At 35.3% G+C, this 19505-nt stretch overlaps 1 protein-coding gene across 1 annotated transcript in view; it reads right to left on the bottom strand.

Annotated features, from left to right (window-relative positions):
* Positions 1-2101: 2101 nt before the first annotated feature.
* SRY (sex determining region Y) overlaps positions 2102-19505 on the bottom strand; it is a 19495-nt gene continuing 2091 nt past the window's right edge. Inside the window, exons 2-3 of the mRNA XM_006914921.1 lie at positions 3754-3779; positions 2102-2714 (exon numbers count right to left, since the gene is read on the bottom strand). Of these exons, the coding sequence (XP_006914983.1) occupies positions 2102-2714; positions 3754-3779 (639 nt within the window). The remainder of the gene's footprint in view (positions 2715-3753; positions 3780-19505) is intronic.

Here is a 19505-nt window from a genome sequence, read left to right as displayed (position 1 = left end):
CGTGTAGGGCACTACTGAAAGACTGTTTCCTTATCATGGTGTGAGGAAATGGATGAGTTAGGTAGGTTTTGTTACTGCTGTTTATTATTATTATTATTAATTAAAGGTGAAGAAACTGAGGGCCAGGTAAGTTAACCAAATTGTTTAAGATCAGAACTACTAAGTCCCACAGGGGTCAAACCCACATTGCATTCCTTTGTCCCTCTAATTTTTTTTTAAATGTTGGCATTTTAAAATATAAGAAATATCCATTGAAATACTTGCTATTAACACTTGCTAAAAACAAAAATAACTGTTATTCATACTTGCTAAATTTTTAAAAAATAATGTAATATTTATAATGTAACATCTATAATTTATAATATATAAATTACTGCATTTATATATTATAAATGATATTACTCAGAAATGCATGTAAATATTTTCCCATGGACATATATACAAATGTACAAAGAACAGCTGTTTGTAGTAGCTAAAACCAGAAAGTGTCCATTTATATATCCAATAAAAATATGATAAAATAAACACAACAATTTCTAAAACAATGTCGCCAAAATTATAAGCAGCATATTTTATATTTTCATTTATTTGAAGTTTAAGAAAAGAAAAATTAATCTACGGTGATGAAAGTCAGAGTAGAGGTTATTTCTGGACATGTTTGAAGGGAGGTTTTCAATATAAAACACAATTATGTGAAAATATGTAATATATAAAAACAATTTAAATACATGTAGTTTAGGCAGTTGGTTAAAAGTTTATTGCAATATAGATTTCACATTTATTCTGCATAAATCACAGATTAAGCAATATAGTTTCTGGAACAAATAGTCTGCAAAGTTAACTCTGTTTGTTTACCCTGGCCGGACTGCTTTCAAAAATATGACATTGAGCTCAAAATACATACTATTTTAGTGTTTGAGTTTCATTATTTGAGAACTTGTTTTTTAAAAGCTTTGGAATAATGTATTGGAAAGTTGATTTTGATGTATGTTATATATTTTGACCATCGGTTTATTTTTATTGTAGAAACTGATGCTTTTCTTCGCAAACTATTAGTTTTCTAATTTAGTCTGTATACAAACTTTAGAACACTTTGGTTTAAATTTTCATTGACATGTCATCAGATTAATCAGATTGAGATTGGGTTTCCACCTCTTATTCCTCCACCCAGGGAACCTGAATCGTCTATATTCTGAACATTCTATGTCTGTTCCTCTCTCCCTCTCCCACGTCCCAAATTTAAAAGTTAGGCGGCAAAGGAAACAAGAGCGTTGCCATTGTTAAAGTTTTTGTTTGTTTGTTTGTTTTGAGAAATAGAGGCACAACCATGAGTGTCATACAGTTGTGAAAATGAGCACGAGTTAAATAAGGGTTTTATTTTGCTAGATCTTTAAGCACACAGATTGGGGAGGAATAATGGAATTGAGTTGCAAATGGTGATAAAACCGATTCCCACCCCCCCTCCGCCCCATTCAGGATGAAACATAAAGTATCCAAGAAAACAGAATTTGTTCAAGTGTTGATTAATCATCTGCCATTTGCAAAGATGAGCCAAGCTGCTAAAATACCAAGATAAGACTGTGTAGAATGGGCTGCTTTAGAAGCTACGAAGTTTTCCATGGAAGTTCAACATTTTCTTTCTTCTATAGCCTCATTTCATACGTGTTTTTTAGCGCCTTATTTTTGAGTTACAGTATTTAAGATTGTGTATTATGTTACGTACGCTGGCGATTATTAGACTATCAATATATAGGTGCTGGTATTTAATGCCTAATTTAATCAACAAAAATGGATGTAAAATTGTTCTATTTAATGAAAAACAGGTGACTTTGAAACTCTAACAGTTTCAATGCGTTAAGATACTTTCTTACCAAGTTAGTACTCTTTTAAGAAGTAAAGCAAATTGAATCACTTCAGAATGCCGAATTTTTTACGTTAACTATTTTTTCACGGCTTATTTTAAAATTGTTACATATGAAATAATAGTAAAATTGACATGAATAGCAGCTTTGTTACCGAGAGTTAAGAAATCAATGCCGAAAACAAACGCGAGAAGGTCCGGGCTGTAAATTATGGTAAAAGGGAACTTCTCTGTAGCCAGTTACCAGATTGTTAACGCAGGCTTATCGAGCTGCGGTGGAGCTCCTGTTGCAGGACGGAGCTGGCTCTGTTGCAGGACGGAGCTGGCTCTGTTGGTGGGTGGTGAGTGCCTTAACTGGTCCTGAATGCGTGAGTGGCTGGTCTCAGGATAGCTGGCCTTGTAAGTAATGGGATACAACCTCATATCCACGTGCTCTTGTCTGCACAGTATTGAAGAGGAGTCTGCGGGTAGTAATTTTTTACTTTTCTGTGGCATCTTGGCCTTCCGACGAGGTCGATATTTATAGTCCGGGTATTTCTCTCGGTGCAAGGCGCGTAGTCTCTGTGCCTCCTCGAAGAATGGCTGTTTTTCAGCTTCCGTAAGCATTTTCCATTGATATCCCAGTCGCTTGCTGATCTCCGAGTTTTGCATTTTGGGATTTTCTAGAGCCGCCTTGCGCCTTTGATCACGAGACCACACTATGAATGCGTTCATGGGTCGTTTGACTCGGTCCTGTCTGCTATCTCTTCCTTTTCCTCCTGTATCACAGTTTGAACTAGGTTTGTCTGTCCAAAGTAGGGAAGAGTTTTTCCCAAAGGCCAGCATATTTTGTTGCTGTACGCCCGGCCTGTGAGTATATAATTGTTTACACTGTTAAAAAAGAGAGGTACAAAACTCGAAGGTGTGAGTATTCTGAAATTTTCCTTACTATTCAGAGACTTGTATTTACTGCAAGTTTCGTAATAAAATACTTAACTTCTCCGCCTCCAACACCTCCCTTTAAACCCGCCCCTGGCCATCTGCCAAAACCCAACCACGCTACCCATTCTGAAGTAAAACATCCTAATCCATGACAACACACTGCCTATTCACTCTGCTTCTAATCTGCCAAGTGGAAGGCTCTAAATCCTGAAGGTGGATTTGGAAGTTGTCATAAAATATTTTCATGTAATCAAACCGTAGGAAACTTCCCTCTAACTATTGCAAAATGGGACTAACAACAACTATGATTGCACAGCACACAGCTTATTAAAAATAAAAATAAAGTTTCAACAAAACTATATAAGAATAACGCCAAAATCACCAAGAAAATACAGTTGAAATGATGCCTGAATTACACACAAATAATCCATGTAACCAAATAGAGTTTATGCAATAAATGTTGTGATGCATTAGTATTAGAAACAACTGAAAAATTAACTTTAGTCAAAAGATGAGTGTAACTTCCTTAATTTATATCCTTGTCACCTAATATAATATTCAAGATCCAAAAAAAATGAGGATATATTCTGTCTTTACTCAATTTCAAACAGATATCCTAATGCATAATCAAATGTTTACATTCCACTTATGGACAAAAACAGACTTTGTAAAGCTGGAAATCGTTTACTATATGAGAAAACAATATGCTGCTTGAAAACGAATTAAAACTGAAATCTAAATTAAAAAGTAATATATACTGTAACGTATATGAACCTTAAAAACATCATCCTGGGCGAAAGAATGCAGATACAAGAGACTGCACACTGAATGAATCCAAATATATGAACTATCCAGAAAAAGAAAATACATAGATACAGGGATTAGTGGTGGCCAAGCATTGGATAAAGGAGAGTGAGCATGGGAGTAAATGCTAAGAGATGAAGAATTTCCTTCTAGGGTGACAAATTGTTTTGGAACTAGATATGATGCTGAACAACTAGGTAATGCTGATCTACATTCTGACTCTACTTAAAACTACTGAATTTTATAATTTATATTCTTAAAGAATAAAATGAATTTTATGTAAATACAATAATGAGAAATAAGAGACAAATAGGACTTCACGGGTATTGTGCTGGCTGGAAAATTACTGCTTGGCTATCGCCCATGGGAACATAACATTCTAACAATAAGCTTTCTGCTTCTGTACCCCCGCTTGCACACCTGACCTATGGGTTGACAGGTAGTGAATAGGAGAAAAATAGACCTTTGTGTTTAAGACAGAATGAGGAATGGGATTTAGGGCTTAAAAACCCTGTACCTCTACATTTCAGGGCTGCTTAATTTGGGGTCTGCGTACCCCTGGCAGACCCAGCTGGCTGAATAAAGAGCATGTTTCCTATAAATCACTAATTTCTGGTGGTCTGTGTGTCTTTCAGGGGCTGGCAGCTACAACAGTATCTATACCATTATGTGGGGTGTGGTAGTAACGATGGGAAGGCAGTCAATACAACTTAAAAAGAGATAGATTTATTTTTGGACCTCTAGCTCTCATAATCGTGTCCGGCATATATAAAATTCTTAAAAAATTTCTCCAATGCTTTAAATAAGAAAAGGAGTGAAAATAGCCCCAAGTTGGGGGCAGAAATGATTGACTATACTCTTACAATTTAGAGGAGTTGTAATAGAAATTCTGAGTCTACGGCCATCTACCCTGAACAAGCCTGATCCTGTCTGATCTTGGAAGCTAAGCAGGGTTGGGCCTAGTTAGTGTTTGGATGGGAGACTTGGGAATTCCGGTGCAGTAGGTGAAAAAAAAGAATGGATACGTGTATTTAAAGTAATAATTTTTCATAAGACACAAAGGAGAGGGGCATGAGGAAGGCATGGTACACCTATCTCTATAATATTATATCAATTATTTAGTTAAATTTTTTTTGAGTGCATTTTTGATGTTTCAACTCATTTTGATCTCAGAACTACATTTTGATTCTCAGTCTCTGTGCCCTGGTACAATATTAAACAGTTCTCGCAATATTTATCTTTTATATCAGAGCATACAACTATGATCCCCTGAAATCCTGGGCACAACATTCCCATCTCCAAAATTTAGTAACTAAAAAGTTAAGGCACTTCCATGTTATATGACTACAGCTTTCTTATTCATTAATGAATAAGATGAAAAGAGATTAACAATTGTTAAATATCTTTTCATCGAAGAGACTCAGAAGTAAAGGTGATGCAGGCAGGACAGAAAATTTCCTCTTTTTTTTTTTTTTTTTTTTTAGGTGGTAGAGAAGAGAGACCAAGGCCTGCATTGAGAGAAGGGGGTCCTTTGGCAGAGAGTATAGAAAGAATTCAATATACATGTTGAAGTTAGAGTCAAAAGGAAAGATTTTTTGGAGAAAGGGTAACACAACAAAGACAGAGCATGGTCTCCATCCAAAGCAGAGTGAGAGAGCCTGAGAGAGACTCAGAGGGACAAGAACACTATAGACTAGGACAGAGAAAGAGACAGAATAAAAAATACCAAGAGCAAAACAGTAATAGAGACCAAGAGAAAGACACTGAGAGGGATGATGAGTTTGGGTAATCCAGTTTATAAATCATTCTTTAGTTCCTAGAATTATAGTTTAAAGACTTTGTTTTATCCTTTTCCTTTGATATGGACACACAATGAGAAAGGGAAAAGGGAAATATATGTAGCCTGAAAGGCCTGCAGCAGTTCTCAGCCTTTAATCCATAGGTCCCCCACAGTTTTAGCCATAGGCAATGGATTGATTTTATTTTGTGTGGGGCACCACTTAAAGATTCTGTTGTTCCTGTTTCCCCTTCACAGGGGTGGGGAATGGGATATTAGCAATCTCAGCAGAAATCTTTCTTGTTCTGCATATGTCTTCCTGGCCTGGCTGCATGGCTTGATTAACATTTTAAGTCCCTGCATTAAAAGGAAACAAAATTTGCTATTTTGAAGCTGCTTTTGGGAATATCGATTTTAAACTGTTTGTTAAGAAATAAGACTCACAAGGAAACTTTGATTCTCCCCACTTCCTGCCAAAAGATTTAGACAGGGAAACCTGCTTTAGGAAGTTGATCTTTGACTTAATCTCCTTGAAAATTTTCAGTCTAGCATTAGCCAGGAAGCCTCCAAAGTCTGTTAGCTAGATATCCACCTTGTCCAGCAAGAATGTTTCTGCCATGTATGTTCTGTTTTTCCTCAATCACCTGTAAATGTCATATATACCCAATGTTGTCTTTAGAATTTTTGTGGTTATGTGAATTCCCCATGTTCTTGTATAAAATTTTAATTTTCTTCTGTTGATCTGTCTCTGTTAATTTGATTGTTACTCCAAGCTAGAAAGACTGAGAAGGTGATAGAGAGAGTATTACTCTTTTGAGCCCCTAGACAAGCAATCTTAAGTGGTAGAAAGTGATATGGTCCCAATGATGTTTCCACAACCCCTTACCCCCACCGCCCCCTTCAGTTATAGTGGACATTCAATATTATTTTCTATTAGTTTCAGGTGTTCAACATAATAATTAGACATTTATGTAATTGATAAAGTGATCTATCTGATTAGTCTACTATTCACCTGGCACCACACGTGGTTATTACCCTTTTATTGACTATATTCCTTACACTATACTTCACATCCTATGACTATTTTATAACTGCCAATTTGTACTTCTTATCCCTTCCTTCGTTTCACCAAGCCTCGCAACCTACTTCCCATCTGGCAACTATCAAAATTTTCTTTGTATCTGTGAATTTGTTTGTTTTGTTTGTTCACTTATTTTGTTCTTTAAATTCCACATGTGCATATATCATATAACATTGTCTTTCTCGGTCTGATTTATTTCGCTCAGCACAGTATCCTCCATGTCCATCCATGTTATTACAGATGGCAAAAATTCATCTTTTTATGGCTAAGTTATATGCCATCATCTACATGTACCACCTTTTTTTTTTAAATCCATTTGACTGTTGATGGGCATTTAGGTTGCTCCATGTATAGGCTATTGTAAATGCCTCTGCATTGAACATAAGAGTGCATAAATCTTTTGAAGTAGAGTTTGGGTTTGTTTGTTTGTTTGTTTTTTTCAGGTAAATACCCAGGAGTAGAATTGCTGCATCCTTTGTCTCTTGTTATAGCCTTTGTTTTAAAGTCTATTTCATCTGGTATGAGTATTGTTACCCCGGCTTTTTGTTATTTTTGTTATTTCCATTTTCATGAAACATTATTTTTCATCCCCTTGAATCTGTATTATCTTACGATCTGAAGTGAATCTCTTGTAGGCAGCATATGTATGGGTCTTGTTTTATTTTTTTTAAATTAATTAATTTTTATTATGGTGACATTGGTTAAAGCAATCCAGTCAGTTTCAGCTGTACATTTTAACAGTAAGGCACATATATATTTGCACAATGTGTTCACCTCCCATAGTTGTGTCACCCATATTTGGTCCCATCTACTTCCTCTCTCTCCCTTTCCTCCTACCCTCTGGTAACAACTAGTTTATTGTCCATGTCTATGACTTTCTGTTTGTCCTGTTTATTTGTTGCTTTTAGGTTTATATCCCACATATAAATGATATGTGTTTTTCAACTTTTCTGTCGCACTTATTTCACTTAGCATGATTATCTTGTGGTCCATCCATGTGGTTGCAAATGGCAGTATTTCATCTCTTCTTATGGCTGAGTCATATTTCATTGTATGTATGTACCACAGCCTTTTTAGCCAATTATCTATCATAGGACACTTTGGTTGCTTCCATGTCCTGGCCACTATAACTAATGCTGCTATGAACATCGATGTGCCAATATCTTTTCAAATATGAATTTTCAAGTCTTTGTCGTAAATACCCAATAAAGGAATTGCCGGATCATATGGTAGATCAATTCTTAGTTTTTTGAGGAAACTTCGTACTGTTTTCCATTGTTGCTGTACCAATTTGCAGTCCTACCAGCAGTGTATGAGATTTCCTATTTCTCCAATCCTCTCCAACATTTATTACTTGCCTTGTTGATTATAGCCATTTTAACAGGTGTGAGATGGTATCTCAATGTGCTTTTGATTTGCAATTCCCTAATAGGTAGCAATGTTGAGCATCTTTTCATTTATTTGTTGGCCATTTGTATGTCCTCTAAGGGGAAATGTCTGTTCAGGTTCTCTGCCCATTTTTTGATTGGATCGTTTGCTTTTTTGTTGTTGTTATTGAGTTTTTTTGTTGCAATTTCAAAAGAAATTACTTTTTCCACTTCTTTTTCTGATGCTTCTTATTAGAGTATAGGAATGTTGTGGATTTTTGAACGTTCTTTTTGTATCCAGAGACTTTGCTATATTCGCTTGTTGTTTCCAGTAGCGTTCTTGTGGAGTCTATAGGGTTTTCTATATAGAGAATCATGTCATCCACAAATAGTGACAGTCTGACTTCTTTGTTTCCTATTCAGATGCCTTTTATATTTTTCTCTTGTCTGATTGCACTTACTAGGACCTCCAATGTTACATTGAATAATAGTGGTGATAGTAGATAGCCTTGCCTTGTTCCTGATCTTAGAGGGAAGATTTTTAGTTTTTCACCGTTAAGTATAATGTTGGCTGAACATTTTTTGTATATGGCCTTTTTTATGTTAAGGTGCTTTCCTTCTATATCAATTTTGTTAAGTGTTTTGATCATAAATGGTTGCTGAAACTTGTCAAAGGCTGTTTTGCATCTATATAATCGTATATCTTATTTTCTCATTTGTTTATGTGGTGTATCAGATGAATTGATTTGCTTATGTTGAACCATCCCTGTGCCTTTAGGATGAAGCCCACTTGATCATGGTGTAAAATTTTTTTCCTGTTACTATATTCAGTTTGCTAGAATCTTATTTATTATTTTTGCATCTGTGTTCATGAGAGATATTGTGCTGAAGTTTGCTTTTTTGTTATATTTATCAGATTTTGTTATCAAGGTAATATTGGCCTCATAAAATGAGTTAAGAAGTATTGCCTTCTCTTTAATTTTTTGGAAGAGTTTGAAGACAGTAGATATTAAATCTTCTTCAAATGTTTGGTAGAATTCACTGGTGAAGCCATCTGGCCCTGGACTTTTACTTTTTGGTAAGTTTTTGATTATTGTTTCAATTTCCATTCTGCTGATCAGTCTATTTAGATTTTCCAGTTCTTCTTGATTCAGTCTAGGAAACGTTGTATGTTTCTAAGTACTGGTCTATTTCTTCTACCTTATTAAATTTGGTGTTATATACATTTTCATAGTATTCTTGTGTGATCCTTTGTATTTCTGTGGTGTCTGTTATAATTTCTCCTCTTTCATCTCTTGTTTTGTTTATGTCTTATTTCTTCTTTAGTGACTCTAAACAGGGGTTTGTCAATTTTATTAACCTTCTCTAAGAACCAGCTCTTTTTTTTTTTTTTGCATTTATTATTTCTATTGTTTTTTGTTTTGTTTTCAATTTGATTTAATTCTGCTCTAATTTTTATAATTTCTTTCCTTCTGCTGATTTTAGGTTTCATTTTTTTCTTCCTTTTCTACTTTTTAAAGATGAAGTGTTAGGTTGTTTATTTGGGCTCATTCTTGTTTTTGGAGATAGGCCTGTAATGCTATGAACTTTCCTCATATGACTACTTTTGCTGTGTCCTGAAAATTTTGATATGTTGTACTATAATTATTCATTCTATGTATCTCAGTCTCTCCTTTTATTTCTTCTCAGACCCAGTCATTTCTTAGTAGCATGTTGTTTAATTTATGTGAATTTGTGTTTTTTCCCACTCTCTTTTTATGGTTGGTATGATTTCACCCCTCTTATGCATAGAGATCACAGACCTCTCAGGAAGGGCTTTTGGGGGAATACACCACACCTTCACCCCTCCCTCTCCTCCTTCAGGGAGCTCTGGCTATGAGAGGCGCCTTCTTTGTTTCTCCCAGACTACAGGCCTATTCCCTGGGTTCTGACTTGTGATAGCTCTTATGCACAGATCCCATGCTCAGAAGTGCTTGTGTGAAGGTTGGGTGTTTTTTGTTCAGCTTAAATGTTCAGCTCATTGTTGTTTTAAGAAGAGAGATCTGTGGACATCTCTCCCTCAATCACATTTCTGATGTCACTGAGTATTGTTTTCTTATCTGTTCAGTCACCCCAATGTTTTTTTTATTAAAACATTTAATCCATTTATCCTTAAAGTAGTTATTGATAATTAGATAGGAATTCTTATATAATTATTATTTTTTTTTTGTTCTTTTTTTCCTCTTAAATCCATTTAACATTTTGTTTGTTAGTGATGAACTCCTTTAGCTTTTTCTTATTTGGGAAGCTCTTTATGAATGAAAGCTTTAGTGGGTAGAGTAGTCTTTGTTATAGGTCCTTGCTTTTCATCATTTACTGTTTTCTTCCAATCACTTCTGTCCTACAGAGTTTCTGTTTAGAAATCATCCAATAATCTTATGAGAGCCCCCTTGTAGGTAACTAACTTCTCTTGCTGATTTTAAGAATGTTTGTCTTTAATCTTGGCATTTTAATTAGGATGTGTTTTGGTGTGGGCCTTTACGGGTTTATCTTCTTTGGGACTCTCTGCATTTCCTGGACCTGTCATCTATTTCCTTCACCAGTAGGGAAGTTTTCAGTAATTATTTCTTCAAATATGTTTTCAAGTCCTCACTCTCTCTCTTTTCTTTTAGTATTTCTATGATGCAAATGTTGATATGCTTAATGTTGTCCCAGAGGCCCCTTAAAGTATTTTCATTTTTTAAAATTTTTTTTCTTGTTGCTATTCTGATTGTTTTCTACTACTTATCTTTCAAATTACTGATTTGATCCTCTGCTATTTCTAATCCACTATTGATTCTATCTAATAGAGTCTTCCTTTCAGTTATTGTAGACTTCATTCTATTTTTCTGTGTTTTATAACTTTATGTTTATGCTTTCAGTTTCTTTGTTGGAACTCTCTTGAGATTATTGAGCATCCTATAACCAGTGTTTTGAATTCTGCATTGATAGATTTCTTGTCTCTATTTTATTTAGTTCTTTTTCTGGAGCTTTGTTCTGTTCTTTCACTTGGGATTTGTGTCTTTGTCTCTCCATTTTGGCCTCCCCTTTCTCTTTGTTTCTATGTGTTAGGTAGGGCTGCTATGTCTCCTGGTCTTAGTAGAGTGACCTTATGTAGTAGGTAATCTTTTGGGCCCTGTGGCACAGTCTCCTTGATCATTTGAGTTGGATGCTTCAGGAATGTCTTTATTTGGTTATGTGTGCCCTCCTGTTGTTATTGAATCTTGCCTGTTCTTGACACATAAGTGGATGAGGTTGACCCTCAGGCTGCTTAGTTTTGAGGACTGGCCATGACTACACAGCATATGAGCTGCTATGTATGGGTCGACTTCATGGAGTGGGATTTTCCCCAGTGGGCTTGGTGTCTTTTCTCTCCCATCTTTATTGAAATACTATAGACAATTAGTTGCTTGTATTTACATTGTACATTTCAATGAGTTTTTTTTCCAATTATAATTGGCATGCAATAATATATGTTTCAGTCGTATAGCATAATGTTCAGAGATCCACATAACTTACAAAGCAGTTGTTCTACTTATTTATTACATATTTATTACAACATTATCAAGCATCTTCCCCATGCTATACTCTGCATCTCCATGTCTATTCTGCATGTCTATCCATTTGTACCTCTTAATCCCTTTGCCTTTTTTTTTTTTTGCCATCTCCCCTAACCCCACTCCCATCTAGTAGCCCTCAAAAAATGTATCTATGAGTTTATTTCTCTGTATCTATGAGTTTATTTCTACTTTTGTTTTGTTGTAGTTTATTTTGTTCTTTATATTTTACATGGACATACACTATTTATCTTTCTCTATCTGACCCACTTCATTCAGCTCAATACCCTCTAGGTCCATCAAAGCAATATCTTTCTCCATCCTTTTCTTTTAGTCTCTGTGTGTCTTTTAATCTGAAGTGAGTCTCTTGTAGGCAGCAGATGTAGGGGTCTTCTTTTCTTATCTGTTCAGCCAACCTATCTTTTGGTTGGAGCACTTAAATATTTTCCATTTGAGGTACTTGTTGATCAATATGTAGTTATTACCATTCTTTATTTATGTTTTTGACATGTATTTGTTCTTAAAAAAGTCTCTCCAACATTTCCTGTAATATTGATTTGGTATTCATGAATTTATCTTATTTTTCTCTGGAAAGCTCTTTATTTGCCTGATTCTAAAAATCTAGCTTTGCTAGATAAAGTAGTCTTTGTTGTAGATCCTGGGTTTCTCACACTTTGAATATTTTGGGTCAAGCCCTTCTGTTCTGTAAAATTTGTTCTGAGAAATCAGCTGTCAGTCTTACGGGTGCTCTCTTGTAGATGATTAACTGCTCTCTCTTGCTGCATCCAATATTTCCTTTTTGTATTTAATCTTTAGCATTTTAATTATTATGTGTCTTGGTGTGGGCCTCTCTGGGTTCATCTTTTTTTGTGACTCTCTGAGCTTCCTGGGGTTCTATGTCTATTTCCTTCACCAGGCTAGAGAAGTTTTTCATTATTTGTTCAAAGAGGTTTAAACCTAGTTTTCTTTCCTCAGATACCCTATTACACAGATGATGTTACATTTAATTTTGACACATAGACTTCTTAAATTATTATCATATTTTTGGCTTCTTTTTTCTTGCCATTCTGATTAGGTGTCTTCAGCTTTCCCATTCTCATTATTGATTTCCTGTAATATACTCTTTATCTCAGATAATGTGTTCTTTATTTTTGACTGATTCCTTTTTATAATTTCTACTTCCATTTTGTTTTATTTCTTATTAAGGTTCTTACTGTGATTATCTATACTTTCCCTCAGTTCATTGAGCATCCTTATAACTAGTGTTTTGAACTCTGTACTTGGTAGGTTGCTTGTCTCCCTTTCATTTAACGATTTTTTCTGAAGTTTGTTCCATTCCTTTTTTTTGTGACTTGTGTCTTTGACTCCCAATTTTTGCTGCCTCCATGTGTGTGTTTCTATATATCAGGTAGGGCTCTTATGCTTCCCAGTCTTAGTAGATTGGTCTATTTAGTAGAAGTCTTATGGGGGACAGTGGCACAGTCTTTCTGGTCATAAGAGCTGGATACTCTAGTAGCACCCATCAGGTGTGTTGTGTGTGCCCTCCTGTTGTAGTTGAGATTGGGGGCTCTGTGTGTATAAATGGGAGTGATTGACTACAGGGCTGTTTGTTTGCAAAAACTGGCTTTTGGGAGGCTGACTATACAGAGTAAGAGTCACTTTAGTAGGGCTCTGGTGCCTGCCTAGATTGCCCTTTGGTTGTGTTCTTTTGGGACACAGCCCTTCCAATGCTCCAGCTGGTCATGCTTGTCCCAGAGCTTCCTGAGAAGAATCACAACATAGGCCAAATTCAGCTGCAGCCTCAACACTGCCCATGGCCATCTGGTCAGTGCCACCTAGCAATTCACAGATGGCTGCCACTTTGCTAGGATTTGAGATTCCTTGAGAAGCTAAGCTGGGAATTTAAGACAGCTGCTGGTACTGGGTTTTGGGCTGCTCAGCAAGTAGTATGAGTCAGATGCTACTTGTTTGGGCTTCGTGAACCTTTGAGAGATTTTAGGAAAGTACATAACATGAGCCAAGACAGACCGTTTTAATGGAAAAGCCACAGAAAGAGGCTTGAGTGGTACCACAAATTTGAGGAGGTAGGAACTCAGACTATTATCTGGGTGAGATGATCTGTGTTCAACAGGTTGATAGAGTCTGAGATATGACAGCCATCTTTGTTTGCATGTCTAGAGATGAAGGACTTGACAAGGGAACAGTGTCCTCTGTTAATTCCTCTGTCTGGGAAAATGCTACCCCTTTAACCCTTTCTCTGTATCCTGATAATTCATAACTCTGGTTATATTTCTAGTGCTTTTTGTGCTGCTGCCTCAGTGCTAGAGCTCAAGTGAGTGAGTTAGTCAGCAAATAAGTCCATGTGCGGTATCTTTAAGAAGAATGTCTTCAATTCTAGCTGCAGACACGCACTCAGCCACAATATCTGCTGATTTTCACAGCCAGATTTTGTGGGAACTTCCCTTTCCAGCACTGGAACCCTGGACAGGGGAGCCTACCGTGGGGCCGGACTTGTCGTTTCTCTAGGGGAACCTCCACAACTGAGATACTCCTCCTGATTCTCAACCATATGGGATGACCCCATTTCACATCTCTGCCCCTCCAATGAGTCTCAAGTTGGCCTCTTAGGTATATCCCCAGTAGTAAGACTTCTGTTCAGCTGGACCTCAGGTGATTCTCAATGATGGTTGTTCTATAGTTTAGTTGTACTTTTGATGTGCCCATGAGAGGGAATAAGCTCAGCATCTACCTATTGGAAGCCTCTTTCTACGTATTAGAGGCCTCTTCTCCTGATTGTTAATCATTACAGCATGGTGCAGTGGTTCTGGCCCTTCTATCAGTTTCAACATGGCTTCATCTTTATATGCCAATTATAAGAATTCTGTTTAACTAATCTTTAGGTGGTTCTCCATGATGGTTGTAAATTTGATGTGATCATAGGAGTAGACAAGTAAGAGTCTACCTACTCTCTACCAAGGAGTGAGCTTTCTGTCTCTAATTTGTAACTACTTCAGTTTCAGTTCCCATTCACAGTATTAAAAGTAACATTATAAATCTGGAATCCTATCACTAGTGGCAAACCTGGATTGCAGCTAGAACTGGGACCCACACATAGATTAATGGAATGAAATAGAAATAAACCAATACCTGTGTGGTCATTAGTTTCTTCATTAGGTGGTATTGGAAGAACTGGACAGGTATATGCAAAACACTGAAACCAGACCATTTTCTTACACTATGTATAAAATTAAATTCAAAACAGATTAAGGACAAATGTAAGACCCAAATTTATAAAACTCCTAGAAGAAAATGTAGGTAGTAAACTCTTTGATATCATTCTTAATATATTTTTCTGATACATATTCATGGACCAGGAAATAAAAGAAAAAATAAACATATGATGCTACATTAAATAAAAAGTTTTGCACAGCAAAGAAACAATAAGACAAAAAGACAGCATGAGATTGGAGAAAATATTCATAAATTACATAACAATCAGGGGTTAATATTAAAAATATATTTTAAAAATCATACAATTTAACACTAAAAAACTCAATTTGATTAAAAAAGGAGCAGAGGATCTGATTGGGCATTTCTCTGAAGAGAATGTACAGATGCCAATAGACATATTGAAAGATACTCTACATCACTAATTAAAACAGATATGCAAATTAAAATTACATTGAGATATCACCTCACAACTGTCAGAATGTCCATCATCAGTACATCAACAACAAACAGGTGTTGGAGATATATGGAGAAAAGGAGGCCCTTGTGCACTGTTGGTAGGGTAGCAATTTTGTTGCAGCCTGTTTTCTAAAATTTTAAAGTAAAACTGCCTTCAAATTCTGAACAAACAAAATGAGAGACTCACAGAAACAGAGAACAAACTGATGGCTGCCAGATGGAGGAGAATTGACAGGCTGAGTGAAAAAGGTAAAGATTAAGGGCAAATTGTCAGTTACAATATTGTCATCAAAATGTAAAGTACAGATTAATTATGTATTGTGCCAGGTGGGTGCTAGACTCATTGGAGTATTACTTCACAAATTATATAAATATTGAACCACTATGCTGTATATCTGTAACTAAAATAGTATAATATTGAATGCCAAATCTAGTTAAAAATATGTTTTTAAAGTAGAACTACTTAGTAACCTAGAAATTTTATCTCTGAGTATTTATTTATATGCATCTTCTGTTTATTGCCACTTTACTTATAATAGCCAAGTTATAGGAGCAACCAATTGTCCATCAAATGAGAATTGGATTAAAAAAACTGCTGGGTTATCCAAATTATAACTCGGTCTTTAACAGGATGGGAGGGTACATACACAAAAGCAGTCTTTGAATATTACAATCAACAATTAGAGTGCAAAGCACAGGTAATACCTCCTTGCCTGCCAGCAGGCACTGCTACTGTTCTTTTAATAAAGGGTATGGAGATATTGAGAGAAAATTCTTAACCATTTATGTAAACTATGCAGTGGAAATTTTACTCACCCATTATTAAATGCAGCAACTATCACTCAGCATGCTAACTTTGTACAAGATAACTCTCCTCTCAGCATTTCATATCACCATATTGAGACAAATTTGCTCAGTACATTCAGGTGATTAACCTTCTTTTCAGTGGGAAATGTGAATCCAGGACAAACTTCTCTAGATAGGTCCTTTCTATTTTCTTTTTATGAATATCTTTGCAGGCAAGCCCAAGAGAATTGAGTCTTGGATGTATACTTTCTGCTTAAAAATAGCTAATCTCAGCCCACCAACCTCTGACATCAAGTGTGTCTGACCATGAAGGGAAGCTACCGACACCTTTTAAAAAACTGCTTCCACCGAAGAGTCTGGACCAGGCACGTATCAACTTTAAATACTGACTTTTATGAAGCATAATTCTTATGTTTATTTTATACTTGTTATAGGAATCTGGTTCTTAGGAATTCTGATAATTTTAGATTCACTTCTGTTCCAAGCCTGTCAACTCCCTTGTGTTTCGATTGCTTATTTTAAGTCACCATTATTATTACGAAAGTGATTTATATGTATCATTGATTGTGATGGTTAGCCTTACTCAGGCATGGACAGCTAATTTCTTCATCACAGGTGATTGCAACTTCTGACCTTCTTACAAGATGTTGAATGCCCCACCCTAAGCCCTATGCCAACCATAGTCATAGTGATTCACTAGTACGCCCTGTTCTAATTTCAGTTCTATTCCATATTTTACTTTCAGTAAGACTCAAACCCTCAATTTTTAGCTATTCTGTTTGTCTGTCCCACTTATGAACAGGCAGTTAGGAATCTGTCTATTGCCTTAGGTGACATCGCTAGTGATGTTGTCACCACCATTACAGTACAAAAAATGGCTGTTGACGCTTAAGCCAAGGTCTTAAGGGATAACTGCAGACTATATGTTAGCTGAACAAGGAGGTGTATGCACAGTACTTAATACATCTGGTTTTCTATGTATAAACATTTGTGTCTCATGAAGTAAACATTCATTTAGAAAGTATCAGAAAGGAACCACTTGACTATGGATTTATTCTCTTTACTGATCATTTTAGTTGGGTGGCAACACGGATGTTTATTGTTTGGACAAAATTAATACAAGTTGGTTTAGCAATTCTAGTTTTTTGATGTTATAACCTTTAATTCTCATATATGGCATATTGTAATTATGTAAGTTCATGAACAAAGCTTCAGACTGAAGTAGCTACTTAGACCTTTCCAGAAAAATAATTCTTCAAAAATATTTTTAAAAAATCAATGGTTGACTGATGACCATCCTAAAACTCTTGTTGCCCCAAATCGGCCAAAGACATATTATCATGTGACACAATCCTTGGACGTGCCTCTTCTGCGTGACTCAATCTGATAGAAATAGAGCTTCACTAGCAATGTGTAACAAAGCTAGTAAGAAGCCATCTGTGCATGGAAAGCCTATTTGAGCATCATTAAAATAATGCAGATTTTTATCAACAGTGCTTTAACTGCAAGATCTTGATGAAAAAGGAGAAATATACAAAAAAATCTGAGAAGCTCTAAATTAACTTATATTAGCCAGAGACTGAGAGAAAAAGAAAGAACTGTAAGTCTGTTAATGGTGGTGGGACAGTTAACAAAAAACTTCATGCTAGGTAGATCTGTATGTGGATTAATTTCCAGGTGGCTCTTTTTGTGATTATCCAAAAGAGAATAGCCAGGCATTATCAAACTCCACTTGTTTATATGTGAAATTACTGAACTGTCTGTCACCTACAGTCTTCTTTGTGCAGAAAAGAAAAAAACATAAGGAGAAATTAAAAAAGAAATTCAGAAAAGAAAAAAAATATTCTGCCAGTAAATGCAGATATACAATAATCACAGTTAATTGATTAGTAGTAAACTTAACTATAACTACCAGAATGAATTATAAGACTCACAGAATGAAAAGTTCTAAAATATATTATCAAAACATAAAGAGGGGAAGGGTGTATTGCTTTTAAAATAGTGTGATTGAACTTAAATGCCTATCAGCCTAAAATAGACTGTGATAGATATAAATGTGTGAACCTCATGAACCTCATGAACCAAAACCGTGCAAAAAATACACAGAGAAAGACTAGATCCAAATATTAAAGAAAATCCACAAGTCAAAAGGAAACAGAGAAAGGACACTGAATAACAACAAAGACAATATGAAATAATTAACTAAATGGCAAAAAGCACATACTTATCAATAATTATCCTAAAAGTAAATGAGATCAATGTTCCATTCAAAAGATAGAGGGTGGCAAAATGAATTTATTTGAAAAGCAGCCTTTCAATGTGTTGCCAAAAAAAAAGAACAAACCTCAAAGCAGATCAAAAGACACACACAAAAAGATGGAGAAAGATATGCCAGGCAAATAGAAATTAAAAGAATCTGGGGTAGGAATTCTCATATTGGAAAAAGTCACCACAAAACAAATATGTAAAAAGAAACAAAAAAGGACATTTCATAATTTCAAAGGACTCAATTTCAGAAGATATAAAAAGCTATAAATATCTATGTACTCAGCATAGGAGCACCAAAGTTAATAAACATATCCCAAATTAATGAACATAAAGGCAGAATTTAACAGTAATACTATAAGAGTAGGGGGCATTTTTTAAAAAAAGTAAGATTTATTGGAAGTTCATGATAGAAGATTGGCTGTGCCAGGGAAGGTTTCAGCCCTGTGGAATTTGAAGATGAGAACACAGAAGGTTATATAATATACTCCAAGGGAGGATTGGGTTACCAGCAAAGATTTGGAAACAACAGTTCGAGACTTAAGTGCTCCACTTACACCATTGAATAATCATCCATACATAAAATTATTATGGAAATAACACTATTGAACAGCACTTTACATCAACATGACTTGACAGATATCTACAGAGTTCTATAGGAGACACATTTTTCTCAAATGCACATAGACGATTTTCTAGGATAGATAATATACTAAGCCACAATACAAGCCTCAGTCAATTCAAGATGATTGAAATTATATCAAGCATATGTTCTGACCACAGTGTCATGAAACTAGAAATAAATTGCAGTAAAAACAAACAAACAAATATGTAGAGATTAAACCATATCCATTTAAACAAGTGAATCAAAGTGAAAATTCAATAGGAAATCAACAACTACCTTGAGACAAATGAAAGTGAAAACAGAAACTTGTCTACCTCAAAAAGCAGGAATAAACCCACATGATTAATTTAATTTACACTGAAAGAAACTAAAATAAATAAATAAATAAATAAAATAAAAAAGGAGGAACAAAAAAAACCCATGTGAGAAGATGAATAAAGTAATAAAGATAATAAGTAAATAAAATAGAAAATTAACAAATGTTAGAAGAAAATTAATGAAGATAAGGCCTGGTTCTGCCTTTAGCAAGATTCAAATGTCCGTTCATTTTATCTTTTTTTTTTATCTAATTTATCTTTTTTTTTTTTTCCTTTTCATTTTATTTTTGAATAACTTTACTGGTGTGACATTGGTTAATTAATTACATAGGTTTCAAGTGTACAATTCAATAATACATCACTGCATGTTCATCCCCAAAGTCAAATATCCTTCTGTCACCATATATTTGACCCTATT

The sequence above is a fragment of the Pteropus alecto genome, unplaced genomic scaffold (genome assembly GCF_000325575.1).
Source record: "Pteropus alecto unplaced genomic scaffold, ASM32557v1 scaffold836, whole genome shotgun sequence".
Lineage (NCBI taxonomy): Eukaryota > Metazoa > Chordata > Mammalia > Chiroptera > Pteropodidae > Pteropus > Pteropus alecto.
Note: the sequence above shows the minus strand (reverse complement) of the source record. Positions and strands in the feature narration are given on the sequence as shown.